The sequence below is a fragment of the Hylobates moloch genome, unplaced genomic scaffold (assembly GCF_009828535.3).
Source record: "Hylobates moloch isolate HMO894 unplaced genomic scaffold, HMol_V3 SCAFFOLD_19, whole genome shotgun sequence".
Classification (NCBI taxonomy): Eukaryota; Metazoa; Chordata; class Mammalia; order Primates; family Hylobatidae; genus Hylobates; species Hylobates moloch.
In genome coordinates, this window is record NW_026652294.1 from 63,945,028 (window position 1) to 63,961,342 (window position 16,315).

Here is a 16,315-nt window from a genome sequence, read left to right on the forward strand (position 1 = left end):
CTGTGGAGAAATACACTGTTAGTCTGATGGAGATTCCTCATATGGGACTTGATGCTTTTTTTCTTGCTGTTTTTGCAATTCTCTCTTTGTCTTTGACTTTTGATAGTTTGGTTATGATGTGCCAGAGAGGACCTTTTTGCATTGTATCTGTTTGGGGATCCCTGAGCTTCCTATACTTAGGTGTCTAGATCACTTGCTAGACTTGAGAAGTTTTCAGCTGTTATATCCTTAAGTAGGTTTTCTAGGATTTTTGTTTTCTCTTTATGTTCTGGGACATTACAAATTAAAGTATTTTGTCACTTTATGGTGTTCAATATGTCACGTAGTCTTTGTTCATTTTTTAAATGCTTTTTTCTTTATTTTTGTTAGACTGGGTTATTTAAAAATACTTGTCTTCAAGTAATGAAATTCTTCGTTCTTGATCTATTCTATTATCGAAACTTTGAAATGTATTTTGTATTTCATTTAATGAATTCTTCAGTTGGTTTGGTTCTTTTTTATTTGTATTTGTTTAGTAAATTCCTCATTCAGGTCTGGAATTGTTTTTCTAATTGCTTCATATTTTCTGTATTCTCTTTATCTCAGTGAGCTTCTTTAATATTATTTTGAATTATTTTTCTGGGATTTCATATATATCTTTTTGATTGTAATGTTTTATTGGAGAATTATTGTATTTCTTTGGAGTGCCATATTTCCTGCTTTTTTATGTTTCTTGTGTCCCTATGTTGGTATCTATGCATCTGTTGTAATAGATGTTTCTTCTAATTTTTTGAATTTGCTTTTGTAGGAGAGGACTTTTTCCTGGACATGTATCTGTTGTGTTGGTTGGTTGGGGCCCTTTGGTTTTGATTCTGGGAATGTGCAGTATTGTAGTTGCTGTAGGATTTGTTTGGCTGTAAACAGCATCAGTGGTATCTGTGATTTCATCAGTGGCTTAGGGTGTGGTTGGTAGTGGATGTTGTAGTAAAATTTTGCTAGGGACTGGGTTGCCAGGTGGGCTTGTCCTTAGTCCTTGGTGGTGGCAGCAACAAGTGGGCCTGTCCGTGGACACCAGGATGGCATTGGCACTGCTGTTAGCAGGTCCACACAGACCAATTCTTGGGCCTCCAGGTGGCTTGTTCAGGTGTGGATAGTGGCAGCAATGCGCCAGGCAGGTGGACAGGTTCTCAGGTCCTGGGAAATGGGCACGGCGTGGGTGATGGCAATAGTATTGGCAGAACAAACCTCTGGCTCCCAAGTGGTTTGCGTAGGCATTGACAGTATCAGCAATGGGCTGGGTGGGCCAGCCCTCAGACCTGCAGGTGGCATGTGTGGGTGCCAGGTGTGGTGGTAGTAGCAGGCTGGGTGGGCCTGACCTCTGGCCCCTGAGAGGAGTGTTTGGGTGCCAGCAATGGTGGACTGGGCTGTAGATGGTCCCCAGGCTCCTGGACAGCGTGCTTGGGTACTGGAGTTTGGGTATGGGCAGACCTAGCCTCAGCTACTGGTGTTTGGGGTTGGGGAGACCTAGCCTCAGGTCCCCTGGTGGTACACTCACCCCCTGGCTGTGGTAGGCATTGGTGGGGTGATCTCCAGGCCCAAGGCAAAATGTTTGGGTGGGGGGTGGCATCCATTGCAGCCCTGCTACTGGGGAGGACAGGGTTGCTTTCAGTGGCTGCAGCTGTATGCTGTGGGCTGGGGATTGCATACTTTGCTTGTACTTCAGCCTGGCAGTGCCAGCCCACAACGGCTGCTGTGGGTGGGGGTTTGACATTGGGGCATGTGAAAATGCACCCTGGATTTGCTGCTGGGGTCAGCAGGGTCTTTGCCAATAGTTTGTGCTTCAGCCTTGGTGGTAGCAGCCAACTGCAGCAGTGGCTGTGGGCAGGGAATATCAGTGGGGCCCCAGAAATGTGGAGATGCAGGGGCTGTTGGGCTCACTGGCGGGATACAGTCTGGTGACGGCTGGACTCTTAATATGGTGCCTTCCTGGAGCTGCTTAGGGCTCAAAGGCTGTGTGGGACCCAGCATGATCCTCCTCTCTGGAGCAGTGCCTTCATGTATTCTCCAGGCAGCTCCCATTAGTCTTGAGACTTGTGAGGGTCTAGGGGCTTTCCTCTAGCTAGGATGTAGGAGTCTGCAGTGGGAATGTTGGGCAGTGGGAGTCACTGACTTACCCTTTTCCTGCACTGGGGAGCCTCTCCATGCCCCCAGCCTATTTTGGCTACCCAGGCTGCCTTGCTTTCCTCTCAGTCCTTGCTTTAGGACGGTGTTTCCATTCACTTCTCTGTTGAATTCCAGTGTTCTCTCTTAGATGATATATTTTACGTGTAATTATCTACTCACTATTTTGGTTCTTCTTTGTGGAGGAGGTGAGTACCAGTTGTTTCTAGTCAGCTATCTTGAAGCCCACCTGCACGTTTTTGTGTGGACGTACATTTTCATTCCTCTGGGGTATATAGAAGTGGAATTGCTGAGTCTAATGGAAACTACATTTAACTTTTAAAAAACTGCCACTATTTTCTAAAGTTGCTGCACCATTTTGCATTCCCACTAGCAGTATTTGAGGGTTCTAATTCCTCTACAGCCTTGGTGACAATTGTTATTACCTGTCTTTTAAAAAATGGTAATACCGTATCATGGTTTTAATTTGCATTTCCCTGGTAAACTAATGAGGTCGAGTATCTTTTCACATGCCTGTTGTCCATTTGTATATCTTTGGAGAAATCCTTTGACCATGTTTTAATTGGGTTTCCATTTTACTGTTGAGTTAGAAAAGTTATATATTCTAGGTATAAGTCCCTATTCAGATATATTATTTGCAGATATGTGATTTGCAAATATTCTCACATTCTCTTAGTTATATTTTCACTTTATTAACAGTGTCTTTTGAAGCACAAAATTTGTACTTTTTATTGTTTCAATTTATTTTTTTCTTTGGTAGTATATGCTTTTTGTGTCATATCTAAGATACCATTGCCTAATCCAATGTCAACAAAATTCACTCCTATATTTTCTTCTAAGGGTTTTATTGTTTTCGCTTTTACATTTAGTACTGTGATTAATTTTGAGTTAATTTTTGTACATTGTTTGAAGTAGGGGTCCAGCTTCATTCTTTTACAGTAGATACCCAGTTGTCCCAGCAGCATTTCTTGCAAAGACAATTCTTTCCACCATTGAATAGTCTTGACACCTTTGTTGAAAATTAGTTGGGTGTTTTCTGGACTCTTAACTCTATTTTATTTATCTGTATGTCTATGTTTATGACACAGAGATATCTTTATGCCAGGACCACACTTTCTTAATTCCTGTTGCTTGATAGTAGTTTTGATACATTTTTACTGAGTATATTCTGATAAACACTTAATTTCTTATCCACAGTATATATGCTGTACAGGCATACTTGTTGTATTGTGCTTTGTAGATAGTGTGTGTGTGTGTGTGTGTGTTTTTTAACTAGTTGAAGGTTTGTGGCAACGATGCATTAAGTCTTTCAGTACAATATTCCCAACAGTGTGTGCTTACCTGTTGTTTCTGTGCCACAGTTTTGTAATTCTTGTAATATTTCAAATGTGTTCATGATTATTATATCTGTTACTATGATCTATGATTGGTGATCTTTGATGTTACTATTGTAATTATTTGGGGGCACCACAAACTGCGCCCGTATAAATGGCAAACTTAATTGGTAAATGTTGTGTGTGTTCTGACTGCTGCATTCACTGGCCATTCCTCTATCTCTCTTCTTTGGGCCTTGCTATTCCCTAAGATACAGTAATATTGAAATTAGGCCAAATAATAACCCTATGGTGGCCTTTAAGTATTTAAGTGAAAAGAAGGGTTGCATGTCTCTCACTTTAAATCAAAAGCTACAAATGATGAAACCTAGTGAGAAAGGCGTGTTAAAAGCTGAGACAGGCCAAAAACTAGACCTCTTGTGCCAAATTGCCAAGTTATGAATGCAAAGGAAAAGTTTTTGAAGGAAATTTAAAATGCTACTTCACAGAACGTACAAATGATAAGAAAGTGAAGCAGCTTTATTGTTGATATGGAGAAAGTTTTGGTGGTCTGAATAGAAGATCACACAAGCCACAACATTCCATTAAACCAAGCCTAATCCAGAGCAAGGCCCTAACTCTTCAATTTTATGAAGGCTGTGAGAGGTGAGGAAGCTGCAGAAGAAAAGTTGGGAGCTAGCAGAAGTTTGTTCTTAAGGCTTAAGGAAAGAAGGCATTTCCATAACATAAAAAATGCAAGGTGAAGCAGCAAGTGCTGATGTAGAAGTTGCAACAAATTATCCAAAAGATCTAAGATGATTAATGAAGGTGGCCACACAAAACAACAGATGTTCAGTGTATACAAAACAGCCTTCTGTTGGAAGAAGATGCCATGTAGGACTTTTGTAGCTACAGAGGAAAAGTCGATACCTGGCTTCAAAGCTTCAAAGGACAGGACAGACTGACTCTCTTGTTATGGTTAAATGCAGCTGGTGACTTTAAGTTGAAGCCAGTGCTCATTTGCCGTTCCAAAAATCCTAGGCGCTTAACAATTATGCTAAATCTACTCTGCCTTTGCCCTAGAAATGGAAAAACAAAGCCTACGTGACAGCCACATCGGTTTACAGCATGGCTTGCTGAATATTTAAAGCCCACTGTTGAGAACTACTGCTCAGGAAAAAAAGTTCCTTTCGTAATATTACTGCTCATTGACAATGCATCAAGTCACTCAAGAGCTGTGATGAAGATATACAAGGAGATTAATGTTGTTTTCGTGCCTGCTACCTCCATTATGCATGCCGTGGATCAAGGAGTAGTAATTTCAACTTTTAAGTCTTACCATTTAAGAAATACATTTCATGGGCTATAGCTGCTGTAGATAGTGATTCCTCTGATGGATCTGGAGAAAGTACATTGAAAATCTTCTGGAAAAGATTTACCATTTTAGATGCCATTAAGAACATTTGTGATTTATGGGACGGGACCAAAATAACAATATGAACGGGAGTTTGGAAGAAGTTGATTCTAAACTTCATGGTTAACTTTGAAGGGTTCAAGACTTCAGTGGAGGGGGTAACTAAAGATGTGCTAGAAATAACAAGAGAAATAAGAAGTGGAAGATGTGACCGAATTGCTGCAATCTCATGATCAGTGTTGAATGAATGGGAAGTTGCTTCTTATGGATGAGCCCAAAAAGTGGTGTTTTGAGGTGGAGTTTACTCCTAGTGAAGATACTGTGGACATTATTGAAATGACAACAAAGGATTTAGAAGAATATATGGATTTAGTTGGTAAAGCAGTGGCAGCGTTTGAGAGGATTGACTCCACATTTTTTAACGACGTCTTACTGTGGGTAAAGTGCTATCAGATAGCATCGCATACTACAGAGAAATCTTTCATGAAAGGAAGACTCAACCTATGTAGCAGACTTTGTTGGTTTTTTTGTCTGTTTGTTTGTTTTGGGATGGAATCTCTCTCTGTCGCCAGGCTGGAGTGCAGTGGCTTGATCTCGGCTCACTGCAACCTCCATCTCTCAGGTTTAAGCGATTCTCCTGCCTCAGCCTCCCAAGTAGCTGAGACTACAGGTGTGCACCAACACGCCAGCTAATTTTTGTATTTTTAGTAGAGATGGGTTTTCACCATGTTGGCCAGGATGGTATCGATCACTTGACCTCCATATCCACCTGCCTCCCCCTTCCACAATGCTGGGATTACAGGTGTGAGCCACCAGTTTATTGTTTTAATTGTGACAGCCACCCCAGCCTTCAGCAGCCACCACCCTGGCCAATCAGAAGCTGTCAACTTGGAGGCAAGACACCCTACCGGCAAAAATATTCCATCTCCCTGAAGGTTCAAATGATCATTAGCATTTTTTATCAATAAAGAATTTTTAATTTCAGGTAGGTATGTACATTGTGTTTTAGACATAATGCTGTTGTACACTTCATAGAGTATAGCATAAACATAACTTTTATATGCAGTGAGAAACTGAAAAATTTTTGCTACCGGCTTTATTGCAATACTCGCTTCGTTGTTTAGAACCAAACCTGCAATATCTTTGAGGTATTTCTGTAAGTTATTTATGGTTTTTGTGTATCAGGTTTGATTCTGACTCTCTTCCCTTCTATCAACATGTTAATTCTCAAATTGCAAGGGTTTTTTTTCTGTAGTATTGAACATTACATTTTATTAAGGTAGAGAGATTTGGTTATGATGTGATATTTCTAAAACTGAGTAGAAACCACATTTGTTGAATAATGCTCACTCCAAAAGTTTCATCTCTTTCTGCATATGTGTAGTAACCTCTCAGAGCACTGTACCAGACAGTGATGATATCTATAGCAGTTATACCTCTGTGAAACAATTAAAAAAGAATTATTAAGAAAGAGAAAGCAAGAGTGAGGATATATTCTATTTGTTATCCTAACCTTTAGTCACTTTACTTTCTCTTGAATACAAGTACTTTTTAGAATTACAATAAATTTTTAAATCTCTGTAGCTGGGATTTCATAGTGAACCTCAAGCATTACCGTTTTTGGGTTTAAAAAAGAAATTAAAAAGGGTTTCCAGAATATACTCTTCCTCACATTGATTTAAGATTCTTTGAGGCTTGATTATTTAAAAGTCTAATGCATTCAGTGTTTAATTTTAAATCGAATGAATTATTAGCACTTAAATACTATTTAATATTTTAATTAAGTTAAAATATAGATGATGCTTTATAAAATAAGTTTGCTGTTTTGTGATAAAATTAAGATTACAAGAAATTTTACCTCTGGACATGTTTTTGTCATAATTTGAATCCATGGATCTCTCTTTACAGTGTTAAGTGATGAATTTGTCAGGTGGCATAAGAAAGAAGTGGGAGAAAGAATCACAGTAAATTTAATCCTTCCATTGCAGTCTTCCTTTTTCCCCTACTGTTGCACCCTAAAGATCCTAGAGGCATTTTGGGAAACTACTGATATGGATATCATTTCATTACGTAAACTATTTTATTGCATAGCTTGAATATAGACCTACTAGACATCAAACAAGCAAAATAAGTGCTGTCTCTTTGGGATTTAGCTTGAGGTTTCAGGGAAGCAGCATACCAGTTTTCAGTAATTTTTTACCATTATTCACTTTTACTTGGAATAAATAAATCATTTATCTCATGTATAGGAAGAAAAATTTCATCTTCCTATTGATAGTGGAAGGTAACAGGATAATCATAGCAGTGATAATCTGATGTCATTTTAGACCTAGCAAGAGTAGATTATCTGTGACCCAGATAAAATAATTAGAAATTACTTTAACTTAAAAATAGTGGATTTCTAATCTCATTTTCAAGGTTAAAAGATTTCAACACAACCAGATGTTTCTGTTAAATAGACTAATCTGAAGCCCAATTCAAAAGGATTACCTGTGATTATTTTTCGATTTAATTTTAAACAGGATTTAAACATACATGTTTGTGCATTTTTACTACAATTTATATTGAAATAAAAATGTTTTCAAGTCAGTCTACTTCGAGGCATTTTTTATTAAGGGAAACAGGTTAGTCAAATTATTTTTTAGACTTCAGACTGTTTAGCCTTTTATTTTATTTTTTGCTGTTTCTGAATGAAATGGATAGTGATGTTATTAATGTAATTGGTGTTGTCTGAATTATTGAGCAGTAGTTCCCACATAGCCAACAATAATGTCCATTCTGATGAGCATCAATACTAATAGTGCTGGGTGATTGTATTCGTCATATTTTCAGTCACTGGGCTTGGAGAGAGTTAATCAAGAAGTGCTGTAAAAGCTGGTACAGTGCATTCTGGTGAGGTTCTGACAGTGAGCTATTGTGTACCATGACACTGCTCTGACAGTTTATCTAAATTTTATATATAAGCATTTTTGTTTTCTGGGCTCTGTGGAGTTTATATAATAGTGTAAGCTTTTGATGATGTCTCTGGAGATTTTCTCAGTTGTGGTGAGGTTGGGGGTAGGGTGAGACAGATGTATTTAGTTGCAATTTTGTAAAAGACTAAATTCTCAAACAAAAAAATAGTGATTTTTGCATTTGGTTTCACAAGTACTATTGTTGGACTCTATTTGAATTGCTGAAGATAGCTTAAATCAAAGCTTTTCAAATTAAGAAGAAAATATTTCCCCCCATAAATACTGGCTCATCTTTAACTCACCAAGTTAATGTTTACTTAAATAAATACAGGAGAAATCATAAATGCAGGGGTGACAATTTTAACTTGGTTACCTTACTCAATGAAACATATCTTATGTTCAAAATGTTAAATCAGTTTAAAGGAGACTATCTACTAAACATCATTTTACTAATCAGTTGATTTATTTGCCTTTTAATCTATACACAGAAATGTATTCCTGAAATTATTAATTCCTATAGTTAAATTTTGCCTAGTATTCTGCCAAATTATTTTGAATTAATAGCATTCAGTACACTCTTTATAACAATTATGTTTGATGTGCTCAACTCCAGGTCGGCATTGCAGACTCATGAACATCACTGCTAATTACGCTGACCCCAGCTCACATATATTTCTATAAAGGGAGCTCTGTATAGCATTTTTGTTTTCCTCTGAATGTTTGCTTGATAAAAATGAAGTAAATGTATTTCTAATATAGTATGTCCAATTGTAATATTATATGAAAGAATTTATAGCTTTTTTAAAACCTAGAAAGTTAATTAAAATTTAAAGTGTCCTTTTTAAATGTGCTTTTAATGTCATATAGTAAAATTGCATATAATATTTTTTAGAATTTTGTATATGATAAGTTTATAAAAAAACTAGGTTCCCCCTTTCCAAGGGCATTTGTTTAAATACCAAGTTACATTTCATACTTACATGAAATACTTTTTAAAAAAGAATTATCAAAATTATTTTGATAATTGTGCTGTGTGGAATTGGACTACTCTTTAGCATACGCATGTTCCTATGTAAAAGCATATTTATATTGCATAATTTCTCTTTGCTTAGTGTAATAAACTGCTTGGAAGTATTTTTGATAAAACTAATTAAAAACAAATCTTTTTCTATAATTTATTTATATGTTCTTAAATCACTACTAATTGCTTGAGTGATTAAATAGATGCTTAAAAAATGCTGGTAAGGAAACTAAGCATTTATGGGTTTTCCTTTTACTAACAATTTTTCCTAGATATTTATTTTATTATTTCATGGTCTGAATCCACACAAATATTTAATCTGACATTAAAACATAGGACTGCAGAAAGCAGTGAATCTTATATTTATGGTTTGCTTATGGTATTTTGACACAATAATTTATGTACGTTTTATTGATATATTATTATTCCCTGAATTTCGGCCAAAGGGGCATATTAAATGCCCATCTTATTTCTACTAATAACCAAAAGTCTTATCAAAGTATAATTTTGGTGTTAAAAGTGTAAGAGTAGTTAAATTTGAGTTTTGATTATAAACATAGTTTTTCAGCTGTTCCAAATATTCTAATTAGTGTGAGAGTTATTTATACAAAACATTATTGTATATAATCATCCTTGCTGGCTTCTTCTCTATGTTACTATATAATTATTTCTTGTATACTTGACTCCTTTTACTAGATTGTAAGTTCCATGATGCTAAGGACTGTGTCATAATAGATACTTAGTAAATTTTTGATAGATGGATAAATGAATGAATGAATCATGGTTTACGTATTTAGGACTTGCTTTTTTCAACTGGATTATAAGCTCTTAGAGGGCATAGGATTTTATATGTGTAGTCTCTTGTAGTCCCTATTATTTTATTTTTCATTATAAAACCACTTGTTTGTTTGTTTAAAGATAATCTTGAGAAGTTACATTTTGAGGTAATTGAGGTATTTCTTTCCAAGCCCTCTCAAAAAGTAGGTAGTAGGCAGTATCACTAAAATCTTAAGACTGCCATTTATTGAGGAGTTGTAAGGGGTTTTGACATAATAACTCATTTAATCCCCACAAATACCTATGAGGTAAGCGTTATTATTTGGAAATGGAGGTATAGAGTTTTAGCAATTTTCTTTAGGTTATACAGTCAGAAAGTGGCGTTTAAGAGAAGTGTGAGGATTATTTTGGAAAGAGATTTTCAGTGTCTATAAATATAAGATCTTTTGCCTTCTCACTTGTGTTCTATGATTGATTCGATGTTTATGTGAACTTCAGATCCCTGATAAAAGACATAGCTGGTCTTTTGTTGGAAATGGGTGCTTAAAGAACCATTCATTTCAAATGAGGAAAGTAGTTCTGATTTCAAAGGAAGACAGAGCTAAGATTAACAGGACATTTCCCTCTTTTGATTGAAAACAAAACTAAAAAGAAGGAATCATGCTATTTCTGTTCATGTCCAATTAGTTTAGTGCTGCAAATTTATATTAAGTTGACCATTTTGTACAATATGTGCTGCTAAGTGCTATGGAAAAATTTAAAGTTAAATGAGCTACTGTTCATATACTAATCAGAGGTGCAAAGAAGTGAAATGAAAGTCTTTCTTAGAATTAATATAAATTAGTAATAGATAAAGCAGGCAAATCTCTAATTGTGAAAAACTTGCCTGAGTAGTGTTTTTAATTTTTTAATTTTTAATTGATGTATAATAATTGTACATATTTATGGGGTACAATGTGATGTTTCAATATTTGTATACATAATGTAATGATCAAATCAGTAATTAACTTATCCATCACCTCAAACATTTATCATTTATTTGTGGTGAGAACATCCGAAATCCTCTCTTCAAGCTATTCTGAGATATACAGTACCTTCTTTTTGACTGTAATCACAGTGCTGTGCAATAGAACACCACAATTTATTACTCCTTTCTAATTGTAACTTTGTACCGATTGACCATCCTCTTCCCCATCCTTCACTTCTTTCTACCCTCCCCAGTCTCTGCTAACTACTGTTCTATTCATACTTCTATGAGATCAACTTTTTCAAGATTCTGCATATGAGTGAGAAGAGTCAGTATTTGTCTTTCTTTAACTGGCTTATTTCATTTATCCATGTGATCGCAAATGATGATACTTCATTCTTTTTTTGGCCGATTAGTATTCCATTGTGTATATATACCATATTTACTTTATTCATCTGCTGTCAGACGCAGGTTGATTCCATGTCTTGGCTATTATGAAGAGTGCTGCAATAAACATGGGAGTCTGACATACTGATTTTATTCCTTTGAATATAGAGTTGCCCCTCACTCTCCATGGGGGTTTGATTTGTGGACCCCACAGGGATATTGGAATCCATTGAGGCTCCTGTTCCTTATGTAAAATGGTGTAGTATTTGAATATAACTTATGGACATCTTCCCTTATACTATAAATCATCTCTAGATTATTTATAATACCCAATACAATGTAAATACTATGTAAATAGTTGTTAAACTATATTATTTTTATTTTATTTTTTATTTTTTAAATAGTTTTTCTTAAAGTATTTTCGATCCGTGGTTGATTGAATCACAGCTACAGAACCCACAAATATGGAGGGCTGACTGTGTACCCAGTGCTGTGATTGCTGGATCATGTAGTAGTTTTGTTTTTAACTTTTTGAGGTGCCTCCATACTGTTTTTTATAATGACTGTATGGATTTACATTTTCCCCAACAAGAGTAAAGATTCTTCCCCAGACTGTGTAAGGGTTCCCTTTTCTCCACATCCTTGCCAACATTTACCTTTTGTATTTTTGATAATACCCTGGGATAATTCTGATTGGGATGACATGATTTCCCATTGTGGTTTTTGATTTACATTTCTCTGATGACTAGCGGTGTTGAACATTTCTTCATATACCTGTTGGTCATTTGTATAATCTTTTCTCTATTTTAGAATCAGATTTTTTTTCTTTTCTCTTTTTTTTTTTTTCTGTTGAGTTGTTTGTGTTCCTTATGTATTCTGGGTATTAACCCCTTGTCAGATGTATAGTTGCAGAGATTTTCTTCCATTCTTTAGGTTGTTTCTTCAATGTATTTTTTTTTTTTTAAGATTTCGCTCTATCACCTAAGCTGGAGTGCAGTGGCATGATCATAGCTCACTGCAGCCTTGAACTTCTGGGCTCAAGCAAACCTCCCACCTAAGTCTCCCAAGTAGCGAGGACTACAGGCACATGCCACCATGCCATGCCTGCTAATTTTTTAAAGGTTTTCGTTTTGTTTTGTTTTGTTTTGTTTTGTTTTTGTAGAGACAGGCCCTCACTATATTGGCTGCGCTGGTCTTGAACTCCTGGCCTCAAGCAATCCACCTGCCTTGGCCTCCCAAAGTCCTGTAATTACAGGCGTGAGCCACCACACCCAGCCATTCACTGTGTTGTTTGCTTTGCTATGCAGAGCTTTTTTGTTTGATGTAATCTCATTTGTCTATTTTTGTTTTTGTTGCCTTTGTTTTTTATGTCTTGCCTAAAAAATCCTTACCCAGGCAATGTCATAAAGCATTTCCTCTATGTTTTCTTCCAGTAGTTTCACAGGATCAGGTCTTACATTGAAGTTTTTGATCCGTTTTGAGTTGATTTTGTGTATAGAACAGTGTTTTAAACTCTAGATTACATCACCATAGAGTCATTAGGTAACTATGTGTAGCAGACTTGGAAGCATCAACAAGACCTATAATAATAAAGAATGCAGGGGATAATTGAGGTTAGATTGAACTGTCTTCAAGGAGTCTAATGAAAAGAATTTTCTTACTTTCCTCAGGTCTGCCGTTTGGCAGGTCTAGAAACTCCATTTTGAAATTGTTTTGCAGGGTTAAACAGGTCCAGAGGCAGTGGCTCTTACTTCCAGACTCAAAAGAGATAGTCATATAACAGATTGTTTATTCCTTTATGTGCGATTGTCAGGTGTGCCAAAGGACTCTTCAGCACTTTCTTTCTCCTGTATGACAACATATGTGGCAAAGTGTTGCTTGGTGAGAATGAACTCAAAACAGGATGAGTTAGTTGGATGGATTGTATCATCAAGCGCTCTATGCCAAGAGGACTGGGTTCTCAGGTCTGTTAACCAGGAAACCTCTGGTGATAAATTCTTGCTCTTTATCCCACCCCCCTGCAACGTCTCATTTTCCTAACATCAAGCCAAGAGATACCTCTTTCTCCTTTTCTCTTAGGAACCTTCACCCCCATTCCAGGTATAATTTTACTACTTAGGATACAGTTTTAATAGTCAACATAATTTTTTAGACTAGACCTGAAAAATAATTTCTTATATAAGATCACCCATCAGAAGATAAAATATTAGATAAAACAGGTAGGGCCTGTATTTCTGTATGTCTTGCTGTTTCTAGTTCATTATTTTTAAGAACATCCAGTTTTTAAAATAGTAAATCATTCTCATATATCTCTTGGTCATGTAGACTGAGGAAAGTCTTAGATATTTTGATCGTTATACTGTAATCAAGGTGTAAATATTTATAAATCAAAGTGTTCTCACAGACAACACATAGTAAAAACTTGTTTGTTATCATTCCTGGACAAATGAATTTCTCTGGATAGCTGAGTTTTACATATAACTAAGAACTTATATTTTGTATTTAAACTCCTTGAGGATAATAGCTATCTTACTGGTCCTTTCATGATGAACACTAACTGTGTTGAGTCTTTAGTATTGAATGAAGTTATTTGCACCAAAATATTTTAATTATTTTTGTGTTTTTTTAATGCCAAAAATATATTAAACTTAATTTGACACTTGAGGATAACTTGTGGTTTTTCGTATTCTTCATAGTAGTAACCCCTGTCCTCTTCTAGTTTGCTGTTTCTGTCCTGCTAGTGAATGTGATAACCTAATTTGTATTGCTCTGGGTATGTTACATGTAAGCACCAGTGCAAAAACTTGATGACATGTTTGGTTGCTAAAATACAAATTGTACTTATAACAGTATTCTGGATAGCAGAGTTACAGAGAGATGAGCATTTGCCATTTCTAGAGGAAAAAAAATAGCCTATTTTGGCCAGCCTCACAAATCCTACTCATAAAGTAATGGTAAACTTCACATTGTTTGAAAGAATAACCATGCTTATGATGATTTAATAGATAGTATTCTAGTTATTTCCCAAAACAGATTCAAGAAAGGTATCAAAAGCACTTGAAAATAAAAGCTTTTTCTGTATGAAATCCAAATCTGAAATCTTTAAAGTTGATTTTTTTAATGCCACAAATAAATCCTTCAGGATTATAAACAAGTTGTAATTTCTCCATAGTAAAAATTGCCCTTAATCTTGGCTGGTGAGAGTAGTCTGATCTTGGATTTGCCTTATATACCATGGAATAGTTTATAGTTTTTAAGTGTTGTCCACATCTGTGATCTTAGGCCATTCATATGCCTTTCCTAATAGCTATTCTATTTCATCTGTCTCCTTGACTTCTATCTCGTCTTTTTCTTTGTACTTTTGCATAAGTTGTTTTAATTGCTTTGGAACAACGTGTTACTATCAAAACTCTAAGAAACCATTAAAATGACTTCACTTACTTCCTTTACAGATGTGGAACCTGAAGCCCAAATTTCCTCTAAGACCCTAATCAGTGTTCTCATATGTTTGTAGACTGTGTTTTCATAAAGTAAGACATTTTGAGGAAATTACAACGGAGCAGAGAAAGGTTAATTATTAATAGAGTTGTCACTGGATACCATTAAGTACAAAGCTTGATAGGAAAACTAATGAATATAGAATATGTAGCTAATCTATAACCTTTTAAAAATTCCTGGAAAATGTGTAAATGAAACTCTGTTATTGGTTATAAGTTATCTTAAAAATAGATCCATTTTCTCTGATTTTCTCTTATATAGGCAAACTGTAGTTATGCAACTATTCATAATGATAATTTAATATTATGAGCTATTAACATCTCTAAAGAGTTGTTTTTGAGTGAAGGTGCTGTTTATTAGCATCATTGGAAAAGTTTTACAGCCAAATAAGTTCTTGAGATTTTACTTGTAGCTGCAAGAGTTTGCATGAATAGTACTGCTTAATAAGTCCTCCTATGTGTAAACAAAGTGTTCAGGTAAAGTAAGGGATAAAAAGAGGAAAACTTCTCCAGCTTTTGGTGTATTTGAATGAATGTACTCTTTTGCACTGTTTAAAAATATATTTAAAATACAAATAAATATCTAAAAATAAGATTGTGTAATTTGTGTTTTGATTATTTGGCTATTGCTTATAACAATTTGCCAGTCTAATGATAAGTCTTCTGATAACACAAATTAAACCAGCATTTCTGGAAGCAGTCTTCTGTTTGTTGAAATTTTTTTTTACATATTTGTGTTAGAGCCTTACAGAAAGCATACAATTATGGAATTGTATTATGAAAAAAGTTATTTTTCTGCTAAGAAAGAACTCTGGTCAGTTTAGTTTTCAGAATAATAGATGTTGTAATATGGCAAATTCATAGGTAGCCTTGTTGAGTTTTGTTGTTGTTTACAGAAACCTAGAACCAGTAGCACCCTGACTCTTAGGCAGTTTTCTGTTCATTAGTTTCTTTCGTATGTCATTTTAATATTTATTTTTTAATGCGTATTCACTGACAGTTAAATTGAAAGTAGATTGTAGACTCTCAAAGGAATTGTCAAGGAAGCAAGTGTAATAAAAGGTTATATTTTAATGAAGTGATACTCTCATAATTTTTGTGAGCCTTTTGTATTTGAATAGGGTTTTTTTTTGCATAATATAATGTCGATTTTGTTTTTCCAAGGGGATTCCAGCCATGTATGAAAGATAATTTAAAATTCATAATACTCATATATAAACTGTTTAAATCTTTAGAATATTTTCGGAATAAGATTAAAAACATGATAGAATGGATACAGAATAAAGACTTAATAACTTTGTTACATCTGAATATAATTTTTTATTTTTAATAGGATACAACATCTATTGAAAAGATGTCGAACTGTTGTGAAGATATGTAAGTATAAAACTGAAGTGTATAGTATTATTTAAAAATGGAAAGAACTGGATGTATTTGAGAAATATGTGCATATGATAGAAAGATAATATAATGATGGCTTTTTCTTGGTGCCTTGTCTGAGGCCTGTGCTAGACAAGCCTACCGCAGTCTTACAGTAGGGGTTTTCCAGCCATGGTAGGTTTCACACTAAAATGTTGATCATTCTTGTGCCTTGTCTAACTAAAGTAAGTTCAATTATTTGTCCTGAAAGTACATCAAAAGAGATTTGCTACTGTGTTGTTGACACACATTCTGTTAATCCTGAGATTTTCCTCTGCTTCAAAAGTTGCGCTCGGTTGATTGACGACACAGATACAATATCTGCTATCCAGAGTTAAAACTCAGCTGCATGCCATAATGAAAGAAAAGCTGTATTTATGATGCTGGGACACAATTCATCAGAGTC

The 16,315-nt window shown here is 35.3% G+C and overlaps 1 protein-coding gene across 1 annotated transcript in view; it reads left to right on the plus strand.

The window, feature by feature from the left end:
* Nucleotides 1–16,315, plus strand: part of ZDHHC21 (zinc finger DHHC-type palmitoyltransferase 21) — an 84,953-nt gene that overhangs the window by 50,992 nt on the left and 17,646 nt on the right. Inside the window, exon 8 of the mRNA XM_058431966.1 lies at nucleotides 15,824–15,867. Within this exon, the coding sequence (XP_058287949.1) occupies nucleotides 15,824–15,867 (44 nt within the window). The remainder of the gene's footprint in view (nucleotides 1–15,823; nucleotides 15,868–16,315) is intronic.